At 45.6% G+C, this 21,967-nt stretch overlaps 1 protein-coding gene across 3 annotated transcripts in view; it reads right to left on the bottom strand.

Moving 5' to 3' along the window:
• The window catches only part of MID2 (midline 2), a 594,385-nt gene that overhangs the window by 510,238 nt on the left and 62,180 nt on the right, over positions 1–21,967 (bottom strand). For all 3 annotated transcript variants that reach the window (XM_068247691.1, XM_068247690.1, XM_068247692.1), the window contains exon 2: positions 6,816–7,525. In XM_068247691.1, coding sequence (XP_068103792.1) covers positions 6,816–7,475 — 660 coding nt within the window. In that variant the 5' untranslated portion in view covers positions 7,476–7,525. The remainder of the gene's footprint in view (positions 1–6,815; positions 7,526–21,967) is intronic.

Raw genomic sequence — 21,967 nt, 5'->3', positions numbered from 1 at the left:
TCTGTCCATTACGGTGGAGCCGCAAACTGACAGTTCTGGCTTGGCATTCGGTTGTGCATTCGCAATGAGCCACATTGTCAATTGCAATTGCTTTGCAGTTCTGGGCATCTCAGAATGCTGTCATCATTCCACCAATAGCTTAATACAGCTGAACTGCAGCCAGATAGCCCTGGATTTCCTGCATGCATGTTGTTGCATAGGACTGCATGCATTGTCTTTCATTCAGCTGTGTGGAGATTTGCATGCTTGCATCCATTGGCTGATGCCAGCATAAAAGTCTGCCTCCCCTTTTAGACCTGGCCTGTCATAGTTTCAGCTCTGTCTAAGCTGTTACTGGGTCATTTGATACTGTGAAATATATTCCTTCTAGTTCAGTTACCTTGTGAAGCTACGATTATATATTTCCCACGGGGACATATATACGCACTCCTTCTAGCGCAGAGATTTTGTATTGTTTGTATTGCCTAGTTAGTTCGCTGTATTGGTGGTGGCTGGATGGTGTACTGGTTAAGGGCTCTGCCTCTGACACGGGAGACCAGGGTTCGAATCTTGGCTCTGCCTGTTCAGTAAGCCAGTAATTCAGTAAGGAGTTCATTGGGCAAGACTCCCTAACACTGCTACTGCCTACTGAGTGCGCTCTAGTGGCTGCCTCGCAAGCGCTTTGAGTCCGACAGGAGAAAGGCGCTATACAAATACTGCCATTATTATTGCTCCAGTCCATATCTAGCTAGTGTCCTTGCTTATGTTATATCGCCAATATATACATATATATATACATATATATATACATATTCTAGTCAGCGTTTGTTATTTCCTTTGTATTCGTGTTACGGTGATATATCAGTGCCGCTGATATATACGTACTCGAACTGTTGATATCCTGTGTTCAGCTAGTTAGTTTTTAGCATGTTTCGGTAGGTTGCGCTTAGCGTGATCACCCGTACTTAGCTAGCCTAGTCCTGTCCTTGCGAGGTAGCCATTGCTGCGGTTGCTATTGGTTACCTCACTCTTGTCTTTGTGAATGCTTGCTGTCACTGAGGCGTTGACTAGATTAGCAATCATTCATTCTGTCAACCTCTGTCCTCCTAGTCCTGTCCTTGCAAGGTAGCCATTGCTGCGGTTGCTATTGGCTACCTCACTCCAGTCTGTCTTGTATCTGTCTGAATGTTTGCTATCGCAAGAGCAGCGCAACATCGCACTGCGCTGCAGTTGCTCTGGGCAGTCTGTGTAGCCTCTTCAGTGTTCTCCCCAGGACTAATTAGGTGGGCGGGGCGCCCAGCTGTTTTGAAACCCCGCCCGCCTGGCACTGCAGGAGCGCTCCTCTGCCGATCTATTAACTTCTGGGCAGCTCAGCTAGTGGAGGCTGCCGCTCAGATACACGTGAGTGGAACTCACAGGGAGACTAGTGCGTGACTCGAGGCTGGGAAGAAAGCCTGAAGCTGCAGACAGACTTTCTCCCCTCTTCCCTGAGCGATTCCACACAGCGTCTCTTCTCTGTTCTGGCTGTATAAATGTCAGCACTGCAGCCAGTCCCATTCCTTTCAGGCAGCTCCAGATAAGATAGGACTGTGCACGGCAATGGCCAATGAGAAGTTAAGAACTCTGCACACGATTACCAGGGTTGTACTGACTGAGCCGCCGGGGAAAGATCACCAGGGTCCTACTGACTGAGCCGCTGGGGGATTTCCCGGGGGACTCTTTGAAGCCATGCCCCGCCCACAGGCTTTATCCTCTGAACAGGATCGGTGGGGCTAGGGCAGGCAGCCAGTCCATCATGTCTCCCGCAGCTGAGAAGAGCAGGGTTTCTCGGCATAAGCTCCGCCCCCTGCGGCCGAAACTCCGCCCCTGGCGGCCGAAACCCCGCCCCTATAGGACTCCCGCACAGAGGAAGGGTTGCTCCAGCCCTGGGGAAGCTCATCAGGGAGCTTGTGTGTGGCAGGTTGAAGCCCTGCCTGGAGGAAGTTGTCTCCTGTCCAGAGGAAGCCCCGCCCCCGGAGGAATAGAGGAGGAATGGACAGCTGCAGCCAAATGCAGTAAATATGTATCTACCCCCCCCACTAGCCCCAGTGACCTCCTCCCTAGCCCCAGTGACCTTCTCTCTAGCCCCAGTGACCTCCTCCCTAGCCCCAGTAACGTTCTATCTAGCCCCGGTGACCTTCTCTCTAGCCCCAGTGACCTCCTCCCTAGCCCCAGTAACGTTCTATCTAGCCCCAGTAACCTTCTCTCTACCCCCACTAGCCCCAGTGACCTCCTCCCTAGCGCCAGTGACCTTCTCTATACCCCCCACTAGCCCCAATGACCTCCTTCCTACCCCCACTAGCCCCAGTGACCTTCTCTCTAGCCCCAGTGACTTCCTCCCTAGCCCCAGTGACCTCCTCTCTACCCCCACTAGCCCCAGTGACCTCCTCCCTACCCCCACTAGCCCCAGTGACCTCCTCCCTACCCCCACTAGCCCCAGTGACCTTCTCTCTACCCCCACTAGTCCCAGTGACCTCCTCCCTACCCCCACTATCCCCAGGGACCTCCTCCCTAGCCCCAGTGACCTCCTCCCTACCCCCAGTAGCCCCAGTGACCTCCTCCCTACCCCCACTAGCCCCAGTCACCTTCCATCTAACCCCCACTAGCCCCAATGACCTCGTCTTTCCCCACACTAGCCCCAGAGACTTTCTGCATCCCCCACTAGCCCCAGTGACATTTTACCTGCCCCCCCCCCTACTAGCCCCAGTGACCCTCTACCTGCCCCCCACTAGCCCCATTGACTTTCTCCCCCCCCCCCCACTAGCCAAGTGACTTTCTACCCCCCACTAGCCCTAGTGACCTATCTCCCTCTACTCGCCCCAGTGACCTTCTGCTTCCCCCCCACTAGCCCCAGTGACCTCTTCCCCCCCACTAGCTCCAGAGACCTGCCTCCCCCCACCAGCCCCAGTGACCTCTTTCCCCCACTAGCTCCAGCGACCTTCTGCCTCCCCCCACCAGCCCCAGTGACCTTCTCCCTCCACTAGCCGCAGTGACTGTCTCCTTTCCCGCACTAGCACCAGTGAACTCCTTCCACTAGCCCAAAGAGCTCACAATCTAATCCAACCATAGTTGTAGTCTAATGTATGTCCTACCTTATTATTATTATTATTATGTATTTATATAGCACTGACATCTGCAGCACTTTACAGAGTACATAGTCATGTCACGGTCCTCAGAGGAGCTCACAATCTAATCCTATCATAGTCATAGTCTAATGTCCTACTATATTCTTATTATGCATTTATATAGCACTGACGTCTTCTGCAGCACTAATTTAATCCCTGCCATATGTTTGCTAACCAAGGCATTACTACTTATTAAAGGAGGTTCATCCAAAGTTATTCTGGGAAGGCGAGCTTAAATAATATGATCTTTTAGTGGGGTGCTTCACCTGGCTAATTTTGGTGAGCACCTGGCTGTCATCAGCTCGACTCCTCAACCTCCTCCTATGCTGTAAGCAGAGATGCGCGGCCCTGCATTCCCCACTCGCACCCCACCCGGCTACTTTTTCATGCCACCCGGCTGGAAAAAAATTCTGGGGAGAACACTGCCCTTCCATTATCCAGCTCTTAGCCTTGTTGTGCTGGGTGGTCAGAAAGTATGAGCCCCCCAGCATTACAACTGTGTTGTAATAGATTGATCCCAGCCAAGTTCATTGAAGAGCTAATCACTGGACTACACTGCCCAGCATACCATTTTTTGTCCTTTGGAATATGATGATGTTTTTCATTACCCCCGGGAGTTAAATGGACGCTTTGCATGGATGTGTGGAATGCTTGCGCTGCTGTGTGACTCATGCCGGCAGTGTATATGGCTCAGTGTTATATCACAGGCTGCTCTTTTTAGTGGGGTTTTCTTGGGGATTTGTATGCAGTATTTAAATAAAGTGATTGCTATTTTGTAGACTGCAGTGGATCATTTGGTAGTTTGTGGTTAAAATGTACCACTGTGAGGCTCCCCTTCCTAGGGTATGTGCAATCCTTAGTATATAATTGCTCAGCGCTTGGTATCATTTATTTTGGCTTTTCTAGTTTACTAAAAGATTTAATAGAGTGTTTTATGTTTTCATATTTATTCATTACACTCAGAATTGAATTTGTAAAGTCAAATACCTTTTCAATATTAATAATTTGCATTTACCATTTGGGGCCAACACATAGGGTTCCACTGTAGAGAGTACTGTGATTATACTGAGGACATTAATCCATTATATGCTTACAGACCAGAGTAGGTGACATATAAATGAGTGAAATATGGGTATTATTGAAACTAAACATGAAGCTAGTGTTAAGAGAAACTATTGTACATCAGCTGATTTTATTTCAAATATTTTCTTCTTTTTTTCGTACATTTACAAATTGGCATTTTATATGTTTTTTATAAGGTGTAAAAACTTGGCTTTACAGATGAACATTAAATACAGGCTGCACCCATATTAATAAGTTTGTAAAATCATAAATCACAGCACAAGTTCCCTGCTGAAAGATACATATACATGTTCCTATTATTAGCTTCTGTTGACAACATGAATAGATTTCTGAATTGTCATGCATAATCTGCATTGTCTCTCAATCTGATCCCACAGTACAATATACCAAATAGTCCTATTCTGACTTTAATTCCCCGGGCCTCGCTTTATTATTGTAAGTTTAAAACAAAAAAATAAATGTTGAAATCTACTTTTTAATAATGAATATATATATACTTTTTGATAATGAATATATATATATATATATACAGTGGAGGAAATAATTATTTGACCCCTCACTGATTCTGTAAGTTTGTCCAATGACAAAGAAATGAAAAGTCTCAGAACAGTATCATTTCAATGGTAGGTTTATTTTAACAATGGCAGATAGCACATCAAAAGGAAAATCGAAAAAATAACCTTAAATAAAAGATAGCAACTGATTTGCATTTCATTGAGTGAAATAAGTTTTTGAACCCCTACCAACCATTAAGAGTTCTGGCTCCCACAGAGTGGTTAGACACTTCTACTCAATTAGTCACCCTCATTAAGGACACCTGTCTTAACTAGTCACCTGTATAAAAGACACCTGTCCACAGAATCAATCAATCAAGCAGACTCCAAACTCTCCAACATGGGAAAGACCAAAGAGCTGTCCAAGGATGTCAGAGACAAAATTGTAGACCTGCACAAGGCTGGAATGGGCTACAAAACCTTTAGCAAGAAGCTGGGAGAGAAGGTGACAACTGTTGGTGCGATTGTTCGAAAATGGAAGGAGCACAAAATGACCATCAATCGACCTCGCTCTGGGGCTCCACGCAAGATCTCACCTCGTGGGGTGTCAATAGTTCTGAGAAAGGTGAAAAAGCATCCTAGAACTACACGGGAGGAGTTAGTGAATGACCTCAAATTAGCAGGGACCACAGTCACCAAGAAAACCATTGGAAACACATTACACCGCAATGGATTAAAATCCTGCAGGGCTTGCAAGGTCCCCCTGCTCAAGAAGGCACATGTGCAGGCCCGTCTGAAGTTTGCCAATGAACACCTGAATGATTCTGTGAGTGACTGGGAAAAGGTGCTGTGGTCTGATGAGACCAAAATAGAGCTCTTTGGCATTAACTCAACTCGCTGTGTTTGGAGGAAGAAAAATGCTGCCTATGACCCCCAAAACACCGTCCCCACCATCAAGCATGGGGGTGGAAACATTTTGCTTTGGGGGTGTTTTTCTGCTAAGGGCACAGGACAACTTAATCGCATTAACGGGAAAATGGATGGAGCCATGTATCGTGAAATCCTGAACGACAACCTCCTTCCCTCTGCCAGGAAACTGAAAATGGGTCGTGGATGGGTGTTCCAGCACGACAATGACCCAAAACATACAGCAAAGGCAACAAAGGAGTGGCTCAAGAAGAAGCACATTAAGGTCATGGAGTGGCCTAGTCAGTCTCCGGACTTTAATCCAATAGAAAACCTATGGAGGAAGCTCAAGCTCAGAGTTGCACAGAGACAGCCTCAAAACCTTAGGGATTTAGAGATGATCTGCAAAGAGGAGTGGACCAACATTCCTCCTAAAATATGTGCAAACTTGGTCATCAATTACAAGAAACGTTTGACCTCTGTGCTTGCAAACAAGGGTTTTTCCACTAAGTATTTTATTGTTAGAGGGTTCAAAAACTTATTTCACTCAATGAAATGCAAATCAGTTGCTATCTTTTATTTAAGGTTATTTTTTCGATTTTCCTTTTGATGTGCTATCTGCCACTGTTAAAATAAACCTACCATTGAAATGATACTGTTCTGAGACTTTTCATTTCTTTGTCATTGGACAAACTTACTGAATCAGTGAGGGGTCAAATAATTATTTCCTCCAATATATATATATATATATATATATATATATATATATATATATATATATATACATATATATATACATAAAGCATTCCATTTTAGAGAACTGGCACAAGGCCCTTATCTGCAGCAGTCTTTTTTTTTTTTTTTTTTAGCTGCTCTCTATGTTTAATACGATTAATACGATTACATTTGTCTTCCCTAATTCAGTTACATATACCCTAAAACTCTCATACATTTTCACTTTTACACCTTTTTATGAAAGTGTTTGAATCAAACATAAACAGTGATACAGAGATGTACTGCATTCGAATCATTGCAATATCCAGAACATAAAAAATAATTACAGATATCTGATTGGATGTTATAATCTTCTGGGCCTTCCATGCTAGATTGCATAGCAGAAATACTTTTCATCAGAAGCCAACAAAAAGCATCTCATTTTTACACAAGTAAACTGAATGTTGTAACTTACCTTCAGTTTTTCATATCGATCACTCAAAGAGGCCACCTGATGTTCTCTGTGTCTCCCAACTAATTTGCATAAGGCACAAATGAGCTGATCATCAACTGTACAGTACATATTAATCTTTTCATTTTCATGCTCCAGGCAAACAAGTCCATGGAAATGAGCATCAGGTACAGGTTCTACCAGCCGGTGACTGGTGAAAGGCTTTTTGTTAGGATGGGTTGCACGCAGGCAACGATCACAGTAAGATACCTCACAAGTGATACAAGTCTTCACAGCATCTCTTGGTGGTTCAGCTTCACAGAACTGACAAGGTATTCGTTCTGCTGCCATGACTGGAATACTTGTATAGCTTTTATCTCTGCTGTCGTCACTGGGAGAGCTTGGTACACTCAGGGAGGCCTTCTGGAAACGGTCAATAATGTTCTGTAAAGTAACGTTTCGTTTCAGCCCTTCCAAACCACGGTGATTGAGTGATACGACATATCTGCAAGTTGGGCACTGAAAAGCTGTAACCGACTCTTCTATCTCACTGCCAGAGTTTCCTGATATCAGTATGCGATTGGCACAGCTAAAACACAGGCTATGGGCACAAGGAAGTAAAAGTGGGTCCTCAAATAATTCCAGGCAAATTGGACAGGTTAATTCTGACTCCAATGTTTCCATGTTTAGCTAAACCATTCAGATTCAGGATTTCTTGGGGTCTGTCAATTCACCTAGAAGAAAAAAAAAGCCCATTAAGCTTGAATAAAATACATTACTATGCAACCAGAGTAAAACATTGAACATGCAATTTACCTGCAGTATATTCAGTGAAACAGCAAACAACTTCCTGATGAAAACAGTTAATACAAGCACTATAAGCTATACACATTCCAATAACACTTGGCCAGAAATCATCATTAAGAAATTTATTCAATCTTAGTAATTACATAAATAATTCCTTAAAGGGGAACTTCAGCCTAAACAAACATACTGTCATCAAGTTACATTAGTTATGTTAATTAGAATAGATAGGTAATATAATCTCTTACCCACCCTGTTTTAAAAGAACAGGCAAATGTTTGTGATTCATGGGGGCTGCCATCTTTGTCATGGGGCAGCCATCTTTTTGGTTGAAAGGAGGTGACAAGGAGCAGGAGACACAGTTCCAGCTATCCTGTGTCCTGATTACCCCTCCCAGCTGCACACGCTAGGCTTCAAATGTCAAATTCAAAATGTAAAAAAAAAAAAAATGCACCAAAACAGCAGAACGAGAACAACATCATTAGAAATCCCATCATGCTTTGCACAGCATCAGGGGAAAAAAGCCCGGGCAGTTTTCCTCTGTGCAGCTAAAAATGAGGCTTGTATAGGAGAAACAAAGTTCTGAAGCTGTGAAACTGTTAAAGAAAAAACCAAGCGTTTTCAGTGCTGCTGAGTCGATTTTTAGTCCGGAGGTTCACTTTAAGTTCAGCACTACATATTATTAGAAATCATGCTGCACATTATTTCAAATTGTTTACCTTGTATACATGAATAGGGATAAACAAGAATGCCTCTGGCAGTCTCTTTAACATTTCCACGAACTTCAAATGGTACCGCGAATTTTCGTCGAAGCTGAATTGTAAGAGTCAATGGGCCGATTGTAAAGGTTAATAGCAAAGCCACTATACATGTTAGACCCACCACATTTGCTAGGTATATGAAAGAGAACAGTAGCAACCAGGGAAAAAAAAAATCAGAAAATTGCAGTTGAAGTGGCAGCAGGAATATTGGAAATTTGTGTAATGGACAGCATACAGAAGGCAGTGGAAACATTAGGCCATAGAAGCAGGACTTGAGATTAAGAAACGGTGGTGCTTCTTGCAACACCTATGTGGTGCAATAAGTGGTGGAGCAACACTATGCAATGGAAACAGGAAATTTGGGTGCCGGATGGCAGCGGAAGTTTGGGCTCCGCCATATGCGCCCATTGAAATATTGTTGATGCAAAGAAGGGAAAGTAGCGTCGGCACTGCTTCAGTTGCTTTATTTAATAAAAAGGTGGTCGTTACATAGTGCATCAGATGCATACATCAATAACAATTTTGACACATACCGGAGATATGCTGCAAGTGGATGCGGTGGGTGCAGGAGGCCTCTAGAAGCGCACTAGCGCGAAACGGCTGTAAGGCTCTTCACCCCCTGCACCCACCGCATCCACTTGCAGCATATCTCCGCAATGTGTCAAAATTGTTATTGATGTATGCATCTGATGCACTATGTAACGACCACCTTTTTATTAAATTAAGCAACTGAAGCAGTGCCAGCGCTACTTTCCCTTCTTTGCATACAGATCTTCTCATGGCCTGAGCACGCTTCCATTGTTGCAAGACCACCAGGACCCTGCATTTCACCACCTCCTCTCCCTCTTCACAGGAGCTATTCACACTGCAGTGCCAGCGTCTACGTCTCTGTTATTCTCTAGAAACCAATCGTGATGTCATTTTGTCCCTTACTCTTACTCTTTTTTCTTTCTCCTAGAAACTGCACTGTCATATCTAGCCTGCTTTATAAATACAGGACTGACTTAGTCTTCGGACAGTCCTGAGCGTGCTTTGCAGACCAGGCATCCATGGTCAGATGGACCCTTGATCCAACACTGTGTGCCAGAGATGTCACCACTTGCCTTTCAACATCACAGTACAGTTTAGCTATCGCCTTTTTTAAGAAAGAATTGCGGCTTGGTATCTTCCACTGCGGTGTGCGGCTTTGCTTTTGTGTGCTGCTTTTCCTCAGGTGGTCATCCCATTGCAGTTTGTGCTTTGTAATCATGTTCCTTCGTAAGGTAGTTGTCACTACGCGGGTCTTGGTCTTTCCATGGCTAAATTTTCGGTGGCAGAGAGTACAGATGGCATTGCTCTCATCTGAGGTAGACGCACACAAAAAATTCTACACCGCTGAGCCCTGGGGTGATGGCACTTTGGTGGTGGTGGACGACTGAGTGTTAAGTGGGGTGCCAGAATCAGAGCAGGAGGAGGAAGATATGTGACGCTTCCGTGTGGAAGCTGAGAAAGATGAGGTGTTCTGTGTTAAATAGTCAACTACGTCCTGACAATATTGGGTGTTGATGGCACATGCCTTTTTCTGAACACTGTACTTTGGTCGAGGGCTGCACGAAATCACGATGGCGCAACCTCAACCAGACCTGCCAGGTGGCCTGCCTCTGGCTCTGCCTTTTGTTTTGTCTATATTGGGGGGATGAAGTGAAAGGTATGCACTGACTTGACTAATACAATGTACGGTTACGCAGGTGCAGTGAACAGGTATGCAGTGACTGCTGGTACAACAATATGCGGTTACACAGGTGCAGTGAACAGGTTGCAGTGACTGGTATTACAAATGTGCAGCTGTCTGTCACACACACACACACAGGTACCCTGAACAGGTGCAATGACTGGTGGTACTGAACAATGCGTGCGCTCACATAGGTATAGGTAGGTAGGTGCACTGAACAGTGAACAGGTGCAGTGAATGGGATTACAAATGTGCAGCGGCCTGTCACACACACACACAGACTGCAATGACAGGTGCAATGACTGGTGGTATTAACAATGCGTGCGCTCACATAGGTATAGGTAGGTAGGTGCACTAAACAGTGAACAGGTCCAGTGATTGTGATTACAAATGTGCAGCTGCCTGTCACACACACAGGTAGTCACTGAATGTGCTGGGCCTGGCAGTGGCACAGTAGGAATTAAGGTGCCAAAGGCCAGCTGCGACTGACTGACAGAGCTGTATATAATGCAAGTGGGCCACAAAAAAAAAAAAAAAAACCGATCACAAGAACATCATTAGCTCTCAAAAGAGCTGTTGAGGGGTGCTTTTTTAGCAATAAGAATCAGCAAGGAGCAAGCTAACAAGGCTACAAGAGCCTAACTAAGCTTTCCCTATAGCTCTCTCAGTAGCAGCTCTCTCTTCTCTAATTACTGCAGGCACACGAGTGAGTCCAATACCTGACGATGCATGCCTTTTATAAGGGGGGGGGGGTGGGGCTCCAGGAGGGAGTGTAGCCTGATTGGCTACAATGTGCCTGCTGACTGTGATGTAGAGGGTCAAAGCTGACCCTAATGATGCACTATGGGGGCGAATCGAACTTCCGCAAAAGTTTGCGGTTCTCTGCGATCGCGAACCACGGAAGTTCGCCGGGAACCATTCGCCGGTGAACAGTTCAAGCCATCTCTACCTGTCACCTCAGAAGACAGAATTACAGGCTTCTGAGGTAACTGAGCATTTGAAGAGATACTTTGTCAGTATTTTTGTTACTTTTATAAGTATGATTACTGCCATTGACTGCAGCAGCAATCAATCTTATAAAGAAGCAATTTGATTGACTATTCATACTTGGGACAGTAGGTGGGGCTGCATAACAGAATGCTCACTATGATTGGTCACAACAGTGATCATTTATATTTACTGTGATTTAACTGGTTCTGGGAACAAATGCTCCCAGTAACCAATTCAGGGGGAGGTCTGGAGGAGAAAGCACTGTGCACACTGCACAGCATAGGACTACAGAGGAAGACATGATGGGGCAGATCAGCAGGTACAGGGGCATGATCGATCACTGCTTATGGCTGCAGCAGTGATCGATCAAACATGGGGACAAACTGGAGTGACAGGGGAGCGCACACGGGAGCACGCAAGAGTACGCCTGATCAACACAGGCACTGTGTGCTTTGTTTACATATGATCGATCACCGCTTTTGGCTGCAGCGGTGATCGATCAATGAGGGGGACACTCTGGACACAGGGAACAGTGTTCCCAGATTGGGGGCAACAGTTGGCGACGAGCACGCGCGGGAGCACGCACGGGAGCGCGCCCAATTGCGCGCAGCAGTGCATTTGTATACATTTCTATGATCAATCACCGCTTTTGGCTGCAGCGGTGATCGACCATTAAGGGGGACACTCTGAATGGTTTTGGGAACTTCAGTTCCCAATAACCATTCATTCTATATGGATATGGAAGAGGGGGAATGCATCTGACCGTGCACAGCCTGTGCACAACACACTGTTTACATTATAATGAGTGAACACCGCTATTCGCTACAGCAGTGTTCATTCATTTCTCGGGGGTTGTCTAATTGGCTCAGGGAAAGCTTTTTTCCCTTGGACCAATTAGTGCTGCATAGTAAATGCACGGAAGCGTGCATGGGGGCGTGCCCGATCACTCCCAGCAGCAGTTTCAAGCAGGAACATTGATCTACGTTGATGTGCCTTGGGGGAAGCCACAGCTGACGTAGATATACTGAGCTGTGGAGTAAGTGGTAAAGCAAACTCAAACTAAAAAATAAAAGTCAAAATAAACATACACATATCATACTCGCATAGTCTACTTCATTCTCCTTTCCTGCATCCTGTTTTTCCACTGTGGTCAATGGAATTCTCTGTCCTTCAATTTAAAAATAGCTAAGACCCCGCAACAGCTTCTGGGTCAGCACTCTGTTAACCTGTAATATCGCCCATATAAGCCATAGGGAAACATGAAAATTACTTTGTACATCAATAGTCTTTACAGTTGTTATCGAAAGTAGGGGCTCGATTCACAAAGTGGTGCTAACCCAGTTAGAGATGTTAGGCATGATAACCATTGAACCACGCTGGTGAAAAGCCAGTTTAGGTGTGATAAGTTTAGGCGTGATAAGTTTAGCCATGATAAGTTTAGATCGCGCGTAAAGTCCCGCACGCAAAGCAGCGCCATTAAACTCTATGCGAAGTGCACCAGACTTTGCTAGCGCAAAACTTTTGATCAGCTGTGCAACCCAGTTGGTGTTTAAACTTATCACGCCTAAACTTATCACACCTAAACTTATCATGCCTAAACTTATCACACCTAAACTTACTCAACTGAGTTTAAGCGTGATAAAGGGCTTTTCACCAGCGTGCTAACTGTTAGCACCGCTTTGTGAATCAGGCCCTAATTGATATAATGGCAGTGATGCTCGGATACCCCCCAATCACAGATTCGACTATTCGGCCGTGGTTAAAAAAAAAATCCAGAAGTGGCGTGAATAATTTCCTGATTTGAAATGGACTCACGAATTCGACTCGGATTTTCTCGTGAATGAGGCAATCATGGAAATTCACGCCCATGATCACGGAAAAGGTGTTTTAGCTAATAGCAAAGCCCCCATACATGCTACAATCACTAAAATTGCATGGATTATAAAGGTGGGATGTGATGGTGATAGTGGGAAATTAAAAAAAAAAAATGACGTGGGGTCCCCCCTTACCGAGCCTCTGCAGCCCTTTGTCCCCCATACAGGCTGGGATTAGCCAGAATGCAGAGCCCTGGCTGACTGGGGCTTCGCATCCTGAGCTATACAAGCCCACATGGTCCATGGTATGGGCGGGCTACAGGGGAGAGGGGCGGCCAAGCCTTCCCTTCTCCCCAGAGCCTTTGTCTAATCTGTGGATAAACGGCTCTTCCCCACCTCGGTGCCCCAGGAGGAGGTGGGGCGATGCCTCCCTGGGGGGGTTCATGGTGGCATCTGGGAGTCCCCTTTAAGAAGTGGACCCCCAGATGCCTGCCCCCCCCCCAGTAAAAATGAGTATAGGGGTACAAAGTACCCCTTCCCCATTTCCGCAAATGGTTAAATGAAATAAAAACACAACCACAGAAAAAAGTATTTTATTATTCTAAATTAACCATAAATACTTACCTGTACCTTTAAAAAAAAGTTCCCACGCCAATATCCTCGGAAATGTCCCACGCCAATATCCTTGTAAGGTAGTGTAGCAGCACCCTCTATGGATTAAGCGTTTCGATGTGCCTGGCTAGTAGTCCAGCAGCCCTCTGGAACGATCAGCAAGTAGATAAGGGAACAGCCGGCACCATCAGTAGTAAAATTTCTGCTCTTTTATTGCATATGAGACTCCAGCAGTAATAGCAACGTTTCAGGGTAGCAAACCCCTTTGTCAAGCTTACTGGAGATCAAAGTACATACTGGCAAATAACAGACATGTTTAAATAGTACACATGGTTGACAGCATCCAATAAAATTCAAAGTTATCAGCCCCAATCATGATGGTCCTATGCTAGTGGACCTGATGGGGAACTTACATGTAGCTGCCACGATAGGTTGCCTGAGCATGAAACCACCCACCTGTTGTATTCCCCACTGCCTGGCCAGTCACCGTCCCCCTTTGGTCCGCCGGAACTCACTGTGGGTACCGCCCTGCACGCCCAGCGTTGCCGGCGGATTCCCTATGTGGATACACGCAGTGGGCGGAGCCAATGCTCCGTCCCAGCGTGTCTCGGCGGACTCTATGGAGACGTCAGCGGCTCTCAGCCGCCGACGTCACCAGTTGTATTCTGGGGGAACGGCGCCGCCAGCCAATCAGGAACCTCCCATCTCCTGGCAACTCCTAGCAGCGTGGCTGTCGCCTGGCAACCATGGTAAACATGTAGCCAGTGCGGCGCCACCATAGTATCAATACACTACATAGGCATACCATGATTAATCATAATATCACAAACTTCAATCTTAACGCAGAGAAGAGGCATCGAGGCAGGAGAAGAGCATAGCAGAGGGAAAAGAAAAAGGAAAGGGAAAGAGTTTAAAAGTAGTAGACAGCAGCTAGAAAAGGGGGGGGGGGGGGGGGAAGGAGGGGGAAAGGACTCAGCTTGAGTATACACAAGACATGGAGAGTTGGTAATATCTCACAGAGCCAATACATAGTAGTCAATTGTTCCCAAGGGCCACCAAGTTTATAAATAATGATCGGACACACAGGATGCATGAAGGCTGGACACAATGGAGTCTGTCAGAGGAAAGTAAATATACAAATAAAATAAAAGTGTCACTAGGCACCTATAGAAAGGGCAATAAATCAAGTTCCCTATTAAGTCCTCTTGGCTCCATTGTGTCCAGCCTCTTAATCCAATAGGCCTCCCTCCAGAGTAGTTTTTTAATACGGTCACCTCCTCTCCTGAGAGGCTCCACCCTCTCAATGACCATAAATCTGAGCTGACTAACATGGTGGCCCAATTGACTACTATGTATTGGCTCTGTGAGATATTACCAACTCTCCATGTCTTGTGTATACTCAAGCTGAGTCCTTTCCCCCTCCTCCCCCCCCCCCCTTTTCTAGCTGCTGTCTACTACTTTTAAACTCTTTCCCTTTCCTTTTTCTTTTCCCTCTGCTATGCTCTTCTCCTGCCTCGATGCCTCTTCTCTGCGTTAAGATTGAAGTTTGTGATATTATGATTAATCATGGTATGCCTATGTAGTGTATTGATACTATGGTGGCGCCGCACTGGCTACATGTTTACCATGGTTGCCAGGCGACAGCCACGCTGCTAAGAGTTGCCAGGAGATGGGAGGTTCCTGATTGGCTGGCGGCGCCGTTCCCCCAGAATACAACTGGTGACGTCGGCGGCTGAGAGCCGCTGACGTCTCCATAGAGTCCGCCGAGACACGCTGGGACGGAGCATTGGCTCCGCCCACTGCGTGTATCCACATAGGGAATCCGCCGGCAACGCTGGGCGTGCAGGGCGGTACCCACAGTGAGTTCCGGCGGACCAAAGGGGGACGGTGACTGGCCAGGCAGTGGGGAATACAACAGGTGGGTGGTTTCATGCTCAGGCAACCTATCGTGGCAGCTACATGTAAGTTCCCCATCAGGTCCACTAGCATAGGACCATCATGATTGGGGCTGATAACTTTGAATTTTATTGGATGCTGTCAACCATGTGTACTATTTAAAGATGTCTGTTATTTGCCAGTATGTACTTTGATCTCCAGTAAGCTTGACAAAGGGGTTTGCTACCCTGAAACCACGCCAATATCCTCTAATCTTGCAATCTTCATTAACTTGATTAAAAATCTCCGCCGCCCAGACGCGACACACGATGCCCCCGCGCAGCTATACTAATAAGTATAGCTGAGAATGTTCTTTAGGACGCATAGCCGGTGCCTCCCGCCTCCTCTTCTGTCACCCTCACCTATGGGTGCACCAGGTGCCAGGCTAGGTGAGAGTGACAGGTGAAGGCAGGCGGGGAGGACAGCAGGAGGCAGCGGCTATACGTCCGCATAGGACGAGCTTCTCAGCTATAGTAAAGTGTATAGCTGAAAAGCATCTTTAAATTTTGGCTCCAAGGCTCCCCATTGGTTCTTTAATAGACCAATGGGGGTCAGAAGGATCCCCATTGGTCTGTTAAAGAACACCTTCTTAAAGGGAACTCCCAGATACCACTATGACCCCCCCCCCCCCCCGGGAGTCATTGCCCCCACCTCCTCCTGGGGCACTGGAGGTGGGGAAGAGCCCCTTGTCCATGGATTGTACAAGGGCTCCCGGGGAATGGGGAAGGCTTGGCTGGCACTCTCCCCCAGAGCCCCCCCCCCCCATACCATGGAATATGCGCGCTGGTATAGCTCAGGGTGTGAAGCCCCAGTCGGCCAGGCTCCACATTCTGCCTATCCCAGCCTGCATGGGGGACTAGGGGCTACAGAGGCTCAGGAAGGGGGGAACCCCTTGTCATTTTTTTTCCCATTATCAGCACAAAAAAATAATTTTATTATTTAAAATATTGTTTCCCACTATCTTTTTAACATATCCTTCAAATTTGGTGTTGCTAGGATGTAAGGGGCCTTTGCTATTAACTGCTAAAGTTGGCGGATATTGTTTCACTAAGAACTCTCATTTGCCGCATGTAAATGTATACTTTTTTCCTTTGAAATTGTAAAATCGATTTTCTCAAAAATTATAAGGTCTTTTTGAAAAATGTTTTTTCCTCTTGTTCCCACTGTTCTTCTTAACATATTGTTGTTCCTACCATTTAGGGGGCTTTGCTATTAACTGCTAAAGTCAGCGAGAAATAATCACAAATTAATTTTTACCGTGATCCCCGTGATCACGACAGTGATTGCATTCCGAATATTTGTAATCACGGAATTTCCGTGGCCGATTTCCGTGTACCAGAATTGATCACGACATCGAATACTGAAGCCGAATAATGAATAAATGCTCGTGAATCACGGCTAATCGGTGATCACGGAAAATATCTGCCCAGCACTATAAAATGGAAAAGGGCCCTAAAGCTTTCAGTTCTGACCAGATCTAGTCTGAACTGGAAGAAATTGTTTTTAGACGAAAATGGCTAGTTTCTGAGAGGAGTGAGGTAAGTTTGTAATATTAATTTGCAGGTACACAATTTGTTTATTTTAAATAATTTTACTCAGTTCAGGCTCCCTTTAATTGATTCATTGCAGTGCTGCTTGCATTTTTATCCGTAATTATACATTTAGTGTCTGGAATCAAACAGCAACAGATGGCAATGCAGATGCCATGTGTTACTGTTAAATAAATCACCTGTGTTTCAGATACAGTACTGACTGTTTCTCAGAGGAGCTCACAATCTAATCCCTACCACAGTGATAGTTTAATGTTCTACTTCTACCGTAGTATTATCATCATGTATTTATATAACACTGACATCTTCTGCAGCACTATACAGTGTACATAGTCATGTCACTGACTGTTCTCACAGGAGCTCACATACAAATCAATACCATAGTCATAGTCTAATGTCCTACTCTATTATTATGTATTTATATAGTGCCGATATCTTCTACAGATACCATGGGTGCTCCATACAAGCCCTGAGTTTTAGGATTCCTGTAACAGCAACAACAGTGTATGTAACAGTAACAAAATGTGTGAAAAAGTGGAGAAGGTCATTTTAAAATGTAGAGTGGGGAAGTATGGCATACAGTCAGGTCCATAAATATTGGGACGTTGGCCCAATTCTAACATTTTTGGCTCTATACACAACCACAATGTGCTTTAAATGTCGACTGTCAGCTTTAATTTGAGGGGATTTAAATCCAAATAAGGTGAGCGGTGTAGGAATTACAATATTTTGCATATGTGCCTCCCACTTGTTATGGGAGCAAAAGTAATGGGACAATTGGCTTCTCAGCTGTCCTATGGCCAGGGTTTCCCTCATTATCACAATTACAATGAGCAGATAAAAGGTCCAGAGTTGATTTCAAGTGTGCTATTTGTATTCGGAATCTGTTGCTGTCAATTGTCAAGATAAGATACAAAAAGCTGTCACTATCAGTGTAGCAAGCCATCATTAGGGCTCAAACCCTCTAGAAGCCTTTTCTAGTGATTTTAAAAAGTTCTTGCTAATGAATAGGGATGTTCATTCGATTCCGCAGAAATGCAATTTCCGAAATTCCGATCGGAAATTGCATTTCCGCATCGGAATGCGGAAATCGGTAATGCAAGTCCGGTAGGTGGATTTCCGCCCGAAAAATTGCGGAAATTTCTGCCGACTTTAACATCGATTTTCTCAAAAACTATAAGGTATTTTTGAAAACTTTTTATGCATCTTGTTCACAAGATTCTGTTTAATAAAGCCTGATAATTTGGTGTTTCTAGAACTTATGGGGGCTTTGCTATTAACCGCTAAAGTCGGCGGATTTTTACTGTAATGTAAAATGCAGAAAATCTGCATCTGCCTCATAAGTCCTAGAAATACCAATTTTCAGGGTTTATTAAACAGAATCTTGTGAACAAGATGCAAAAAAAAGTTTTCAAAACGACCATATAGTTTTTGAGAAAATCGATGTTAAAGTCGGGCGGAATTTCTGCGATTTCCGGCGGAAATTTCACATTGGAATGCGGAAATTGGTAGCGGAAAGCGGAATCGGTAATTGGCAATGGCGGAATGCGGATTTACCGCGGAATTGGAAATTAGCATTGCCGACCATCCCTACTAATGAAATGCTATAAGGGATTTTTATAAATTCACATCCCTCAAGTGGGATAACACACATAGCATTGCATCAAATCATAAAGTGCTCAGAAAAGCGCTCCTAGTGGGTTCCAGGCCCCAGGCTGAAAAAACAAAACACACCCATCAGAGAGACACCATCTTTCCCCGAAAATAATACATCCCCTGAAAATAAGACCTAGCTTATATTTCAAGCAAGTTTGAAATATAAGCCATCCTCTAAAAATAAGACCTAGTTGGTCGCTCCCGCCCTTCCTCCCTCTGCAGAGTGGCGAGCGGAGCATTACCGATCAAGAAGAAAAACTCACTGGCTTCCAACGTGCCAGTGTTAACATCTCTCCTCAACGGGGCTCGGCTTCCTCTCCTTGACAACGGCGGCTCTTGTCATGTGACGCACGCACGTCCAGGCGCATCATGAGACGCGTTGGGACGTGCGTGCATCCCATGACAAGAGCCGCAGTTGTCAAGAAGAGGTAGCCGGGCGCCGCTGAGGAGAGATGTTAACGCTGGCACGCTGGAAGCCGGTGAGTTTTTTTTCTTTATCGGTAATGCTCCGCTCGCCACTCTGCAGAGGGAGGGAGGGAAGGAATAGCTATACTGGCCTGGGGTGCCACTGGGGAACGGGGGAGAACGGAACGCGCTGGGGGCTGCCGCTGGGGACCTGGGGACACATCTAAATATGGGGGGCACATCTGACTATGGGGGCACATCTGACTACATGGGGGGCCCATCTGACTACAGGAGGGGCACATCTGACTACAGGGAGGGCACATCTGACTACAGGGGGAGCACATCTAACTACAGGGGGGGCACATCTGACTACAGGGGGGGGGGGGGCACATCTAACTACAGGGGAGCACATCTGACTACATGGGGGGGCCCATCTGACTACAGGAGGGGCACATCTGACTACAGGGAGGGCACATCTGACTACAGGGAGGGCACATCTGACTACAGGGGGAGCACATCTAACTACAGGGGGGGCACATCTGACTACAGGGGGGGCACATCTAACTACAGGGGAGCACATCTGACTACATGGGGGGCACATCTGACTACAGGGAGCACATACAGTAGTGTCACCCCTCAGATTTATAAGCCCTCCCTGAAAATAAGCCCTAGCACATCTTTTGGGGGAAAAATTAATATAAGACAGTGTTTTCTTTTCGGGGAAACATGGTAGCAAAAACATTAGGCATGGCCATAATTGTTTGGAACATTTTTAAAAAGATGGAAAGCACTGGTGAACTCAGCAACACCAAAAGACCCGGAAGACCATGGAAAACAACTGTGATGTAGGACTGAAGAATTCTTTCCCTGGTGAAGAAAACACCCTTCACAACAGATGGCCAGATCACGAACACTCTCCAGAAGGTAGATGTATGTGTGTCAAAGTCAACAATCAAGAGAAGACTTCCCCAGAGTGAATACAGAGGGTTCACCACAAGATGTAAACCATTGGTGAGCCTCAAAAACAGGAAGGCTAGATTAGAATTTGCCAAACGACATCTAAAAAAGTCTTCACAGTTCTAGAACAACATACTATGGACAGATGAGACCAAGATAAACTTGTACCAGAGTGATAGGAAGTGAAGAGTAAGAAGAACGAAAGGAACTGCTCATGGTCCTAAGCATTCCACCTCATCAGTGAAGCATGGTGGTGTTAGTGTCATGGCATGGACATATATGGCTGCCAATGGTACTGATTTTCTTGTATTTATTCATTATGTGACTGCTGACAAAAGCAGCAGAATGAATTCAGAAGTGTTTCGGGCAATATTATCTGCTCATATTCAGCCAAGTGCATCAGAACGCATTGGAAGACGCTTCACAGTGCAGATGGATAATGACCTAAAGCATACTGCAAAAGCAACCAAAGAGTTTTTGAAGGGAAATAAGTAGAATGATATGAATTGGCCAAGTCAATCATCTGACCTGAATCCAATTGAGCATGCATTTCACTTGCTGAAGACAAAACTGAAGGGATAATGCCCCAAGAACAAGCAGGAACTGAACACAGTCGCAGTAGAGGCCTGGCACAGAATCACCAGGGATGAAACCCAGTATCTGGTGATGTCTATGCGTTCCAGACTTCAGGCTGTAATTGACTGCAAAGGATTTAGTGTTCTCCCCAGAATTTCTTTACAGCCGGATTGCAAGAAAATGTAGCCAGGTGGCATGAAAAAGTAGGCAGGTGGGGCGTTATCAGAGAATGCAAGGCCGGCGCTCCGCTGCACTACTCTGCCTACAGCAGAAGAGGAGTTGAGTCGATGACAGCCAGGTGCTCACCAAAACTTTACGGGTGGTGCACCCAGCTAGAAAAGCCTGCAGAAAAAACTGGGATTTGCAACCAAGTATTAAAAAGTGAAATTTTGAGTTATGATTATTATTCTGTCCCATTACTTTTTCTCCCTTAACAAGTGGACGGCACATATGCAAACTGTTGTAATTCCTACACCGTTCACCTGATTTGGATGTAAATACTCTCAAATTAAAGCTGACAGTCTGTGGTTAAAGCACATTGTTTGTTTCATTTTAAATCCCCTGTGGTTGTGTATAGAGCCATAAATGTTAGAATTGTGTTGATGTCCCAATATTTATGGACTTGACTGTATATAGCATAGTAGATCACACACACTCACTTTACAGTGGTGGTCCCCCTACTCCCTTCAAAATAGTACAGCTAGGTAGGGTTAAGCTGTGAGCTCTTGTTAGGACAGTCTGTGACATGACGATGCACAGTATTCAGAAAAAGGCTGTGGAAGATATCAAGAATATAAATACACAATAATCATGTATGTTATGTAGTGACATCTTCCACAGCATTCCAGAGTTTATAGTCACAAACCATACCTCAGAGGCAAGGGATGTAGCCACGGGGGAGGGAGGCATGGGGAGCCCACCCTGGGCCATTTTTTAGGGGCAGGAGGGTGGGGCCCAGCGCAGCAGAGGGAGCAGTGGGCACACAGCAGTGGAGAGGCCCCCCTTTCAGCATTCCCCCTCCAGTAATTAGGGCAGCGGAGTTGACAGGCAGGGGATGCTAACTCACCTCTTCCTAGCTCCAGGTGACGGAGCTCTATGTGCATCTTCTACGTCTCCCAAATGCTGCTGGCTCTACTTCCTGATTATTAATCAGGAACCTAACCTATACTGGGGCACCTATAACTGGTTAACCTATTCTGGGGGCACCTGTAGCTGGATAAACTATACTGGGGAACCTATAGCCGGTTAACCTATACTGGGGCACCTATAGCTGGCTAACCTATACTGGGGCACCTATAGCTGGCTAACCTATACCGTGGAACCTATGGCTGGCTAACCTATGCTGGGTAACCTAGAGCTGGTTAACCTATACTGGGACACCTATAGCTGGCTAACCTATATTGGG

Source organism: Hyperolius riggenbachi, chromosome 8 (genome assembly GCF_040937935.1).
Source record: "Hyperolius riggenbachi isolate aHypRig1 chromosome 8, aHypRig1.pri, whole genome shotgun sequence".
Classification (NCBI taxonomy): domain Eukaryota; kingdom Metazoa; phylum Chordata; class Amphibia; order Anura; family Hyperoliidae; genus Hyperolius; species Hyperolius riggenbachi.
The sequence above is the reverse complement of the archived record's forward strand: the minus strand, read 5'-3'. Positions and strand labels throughout refer to the sequence as shown.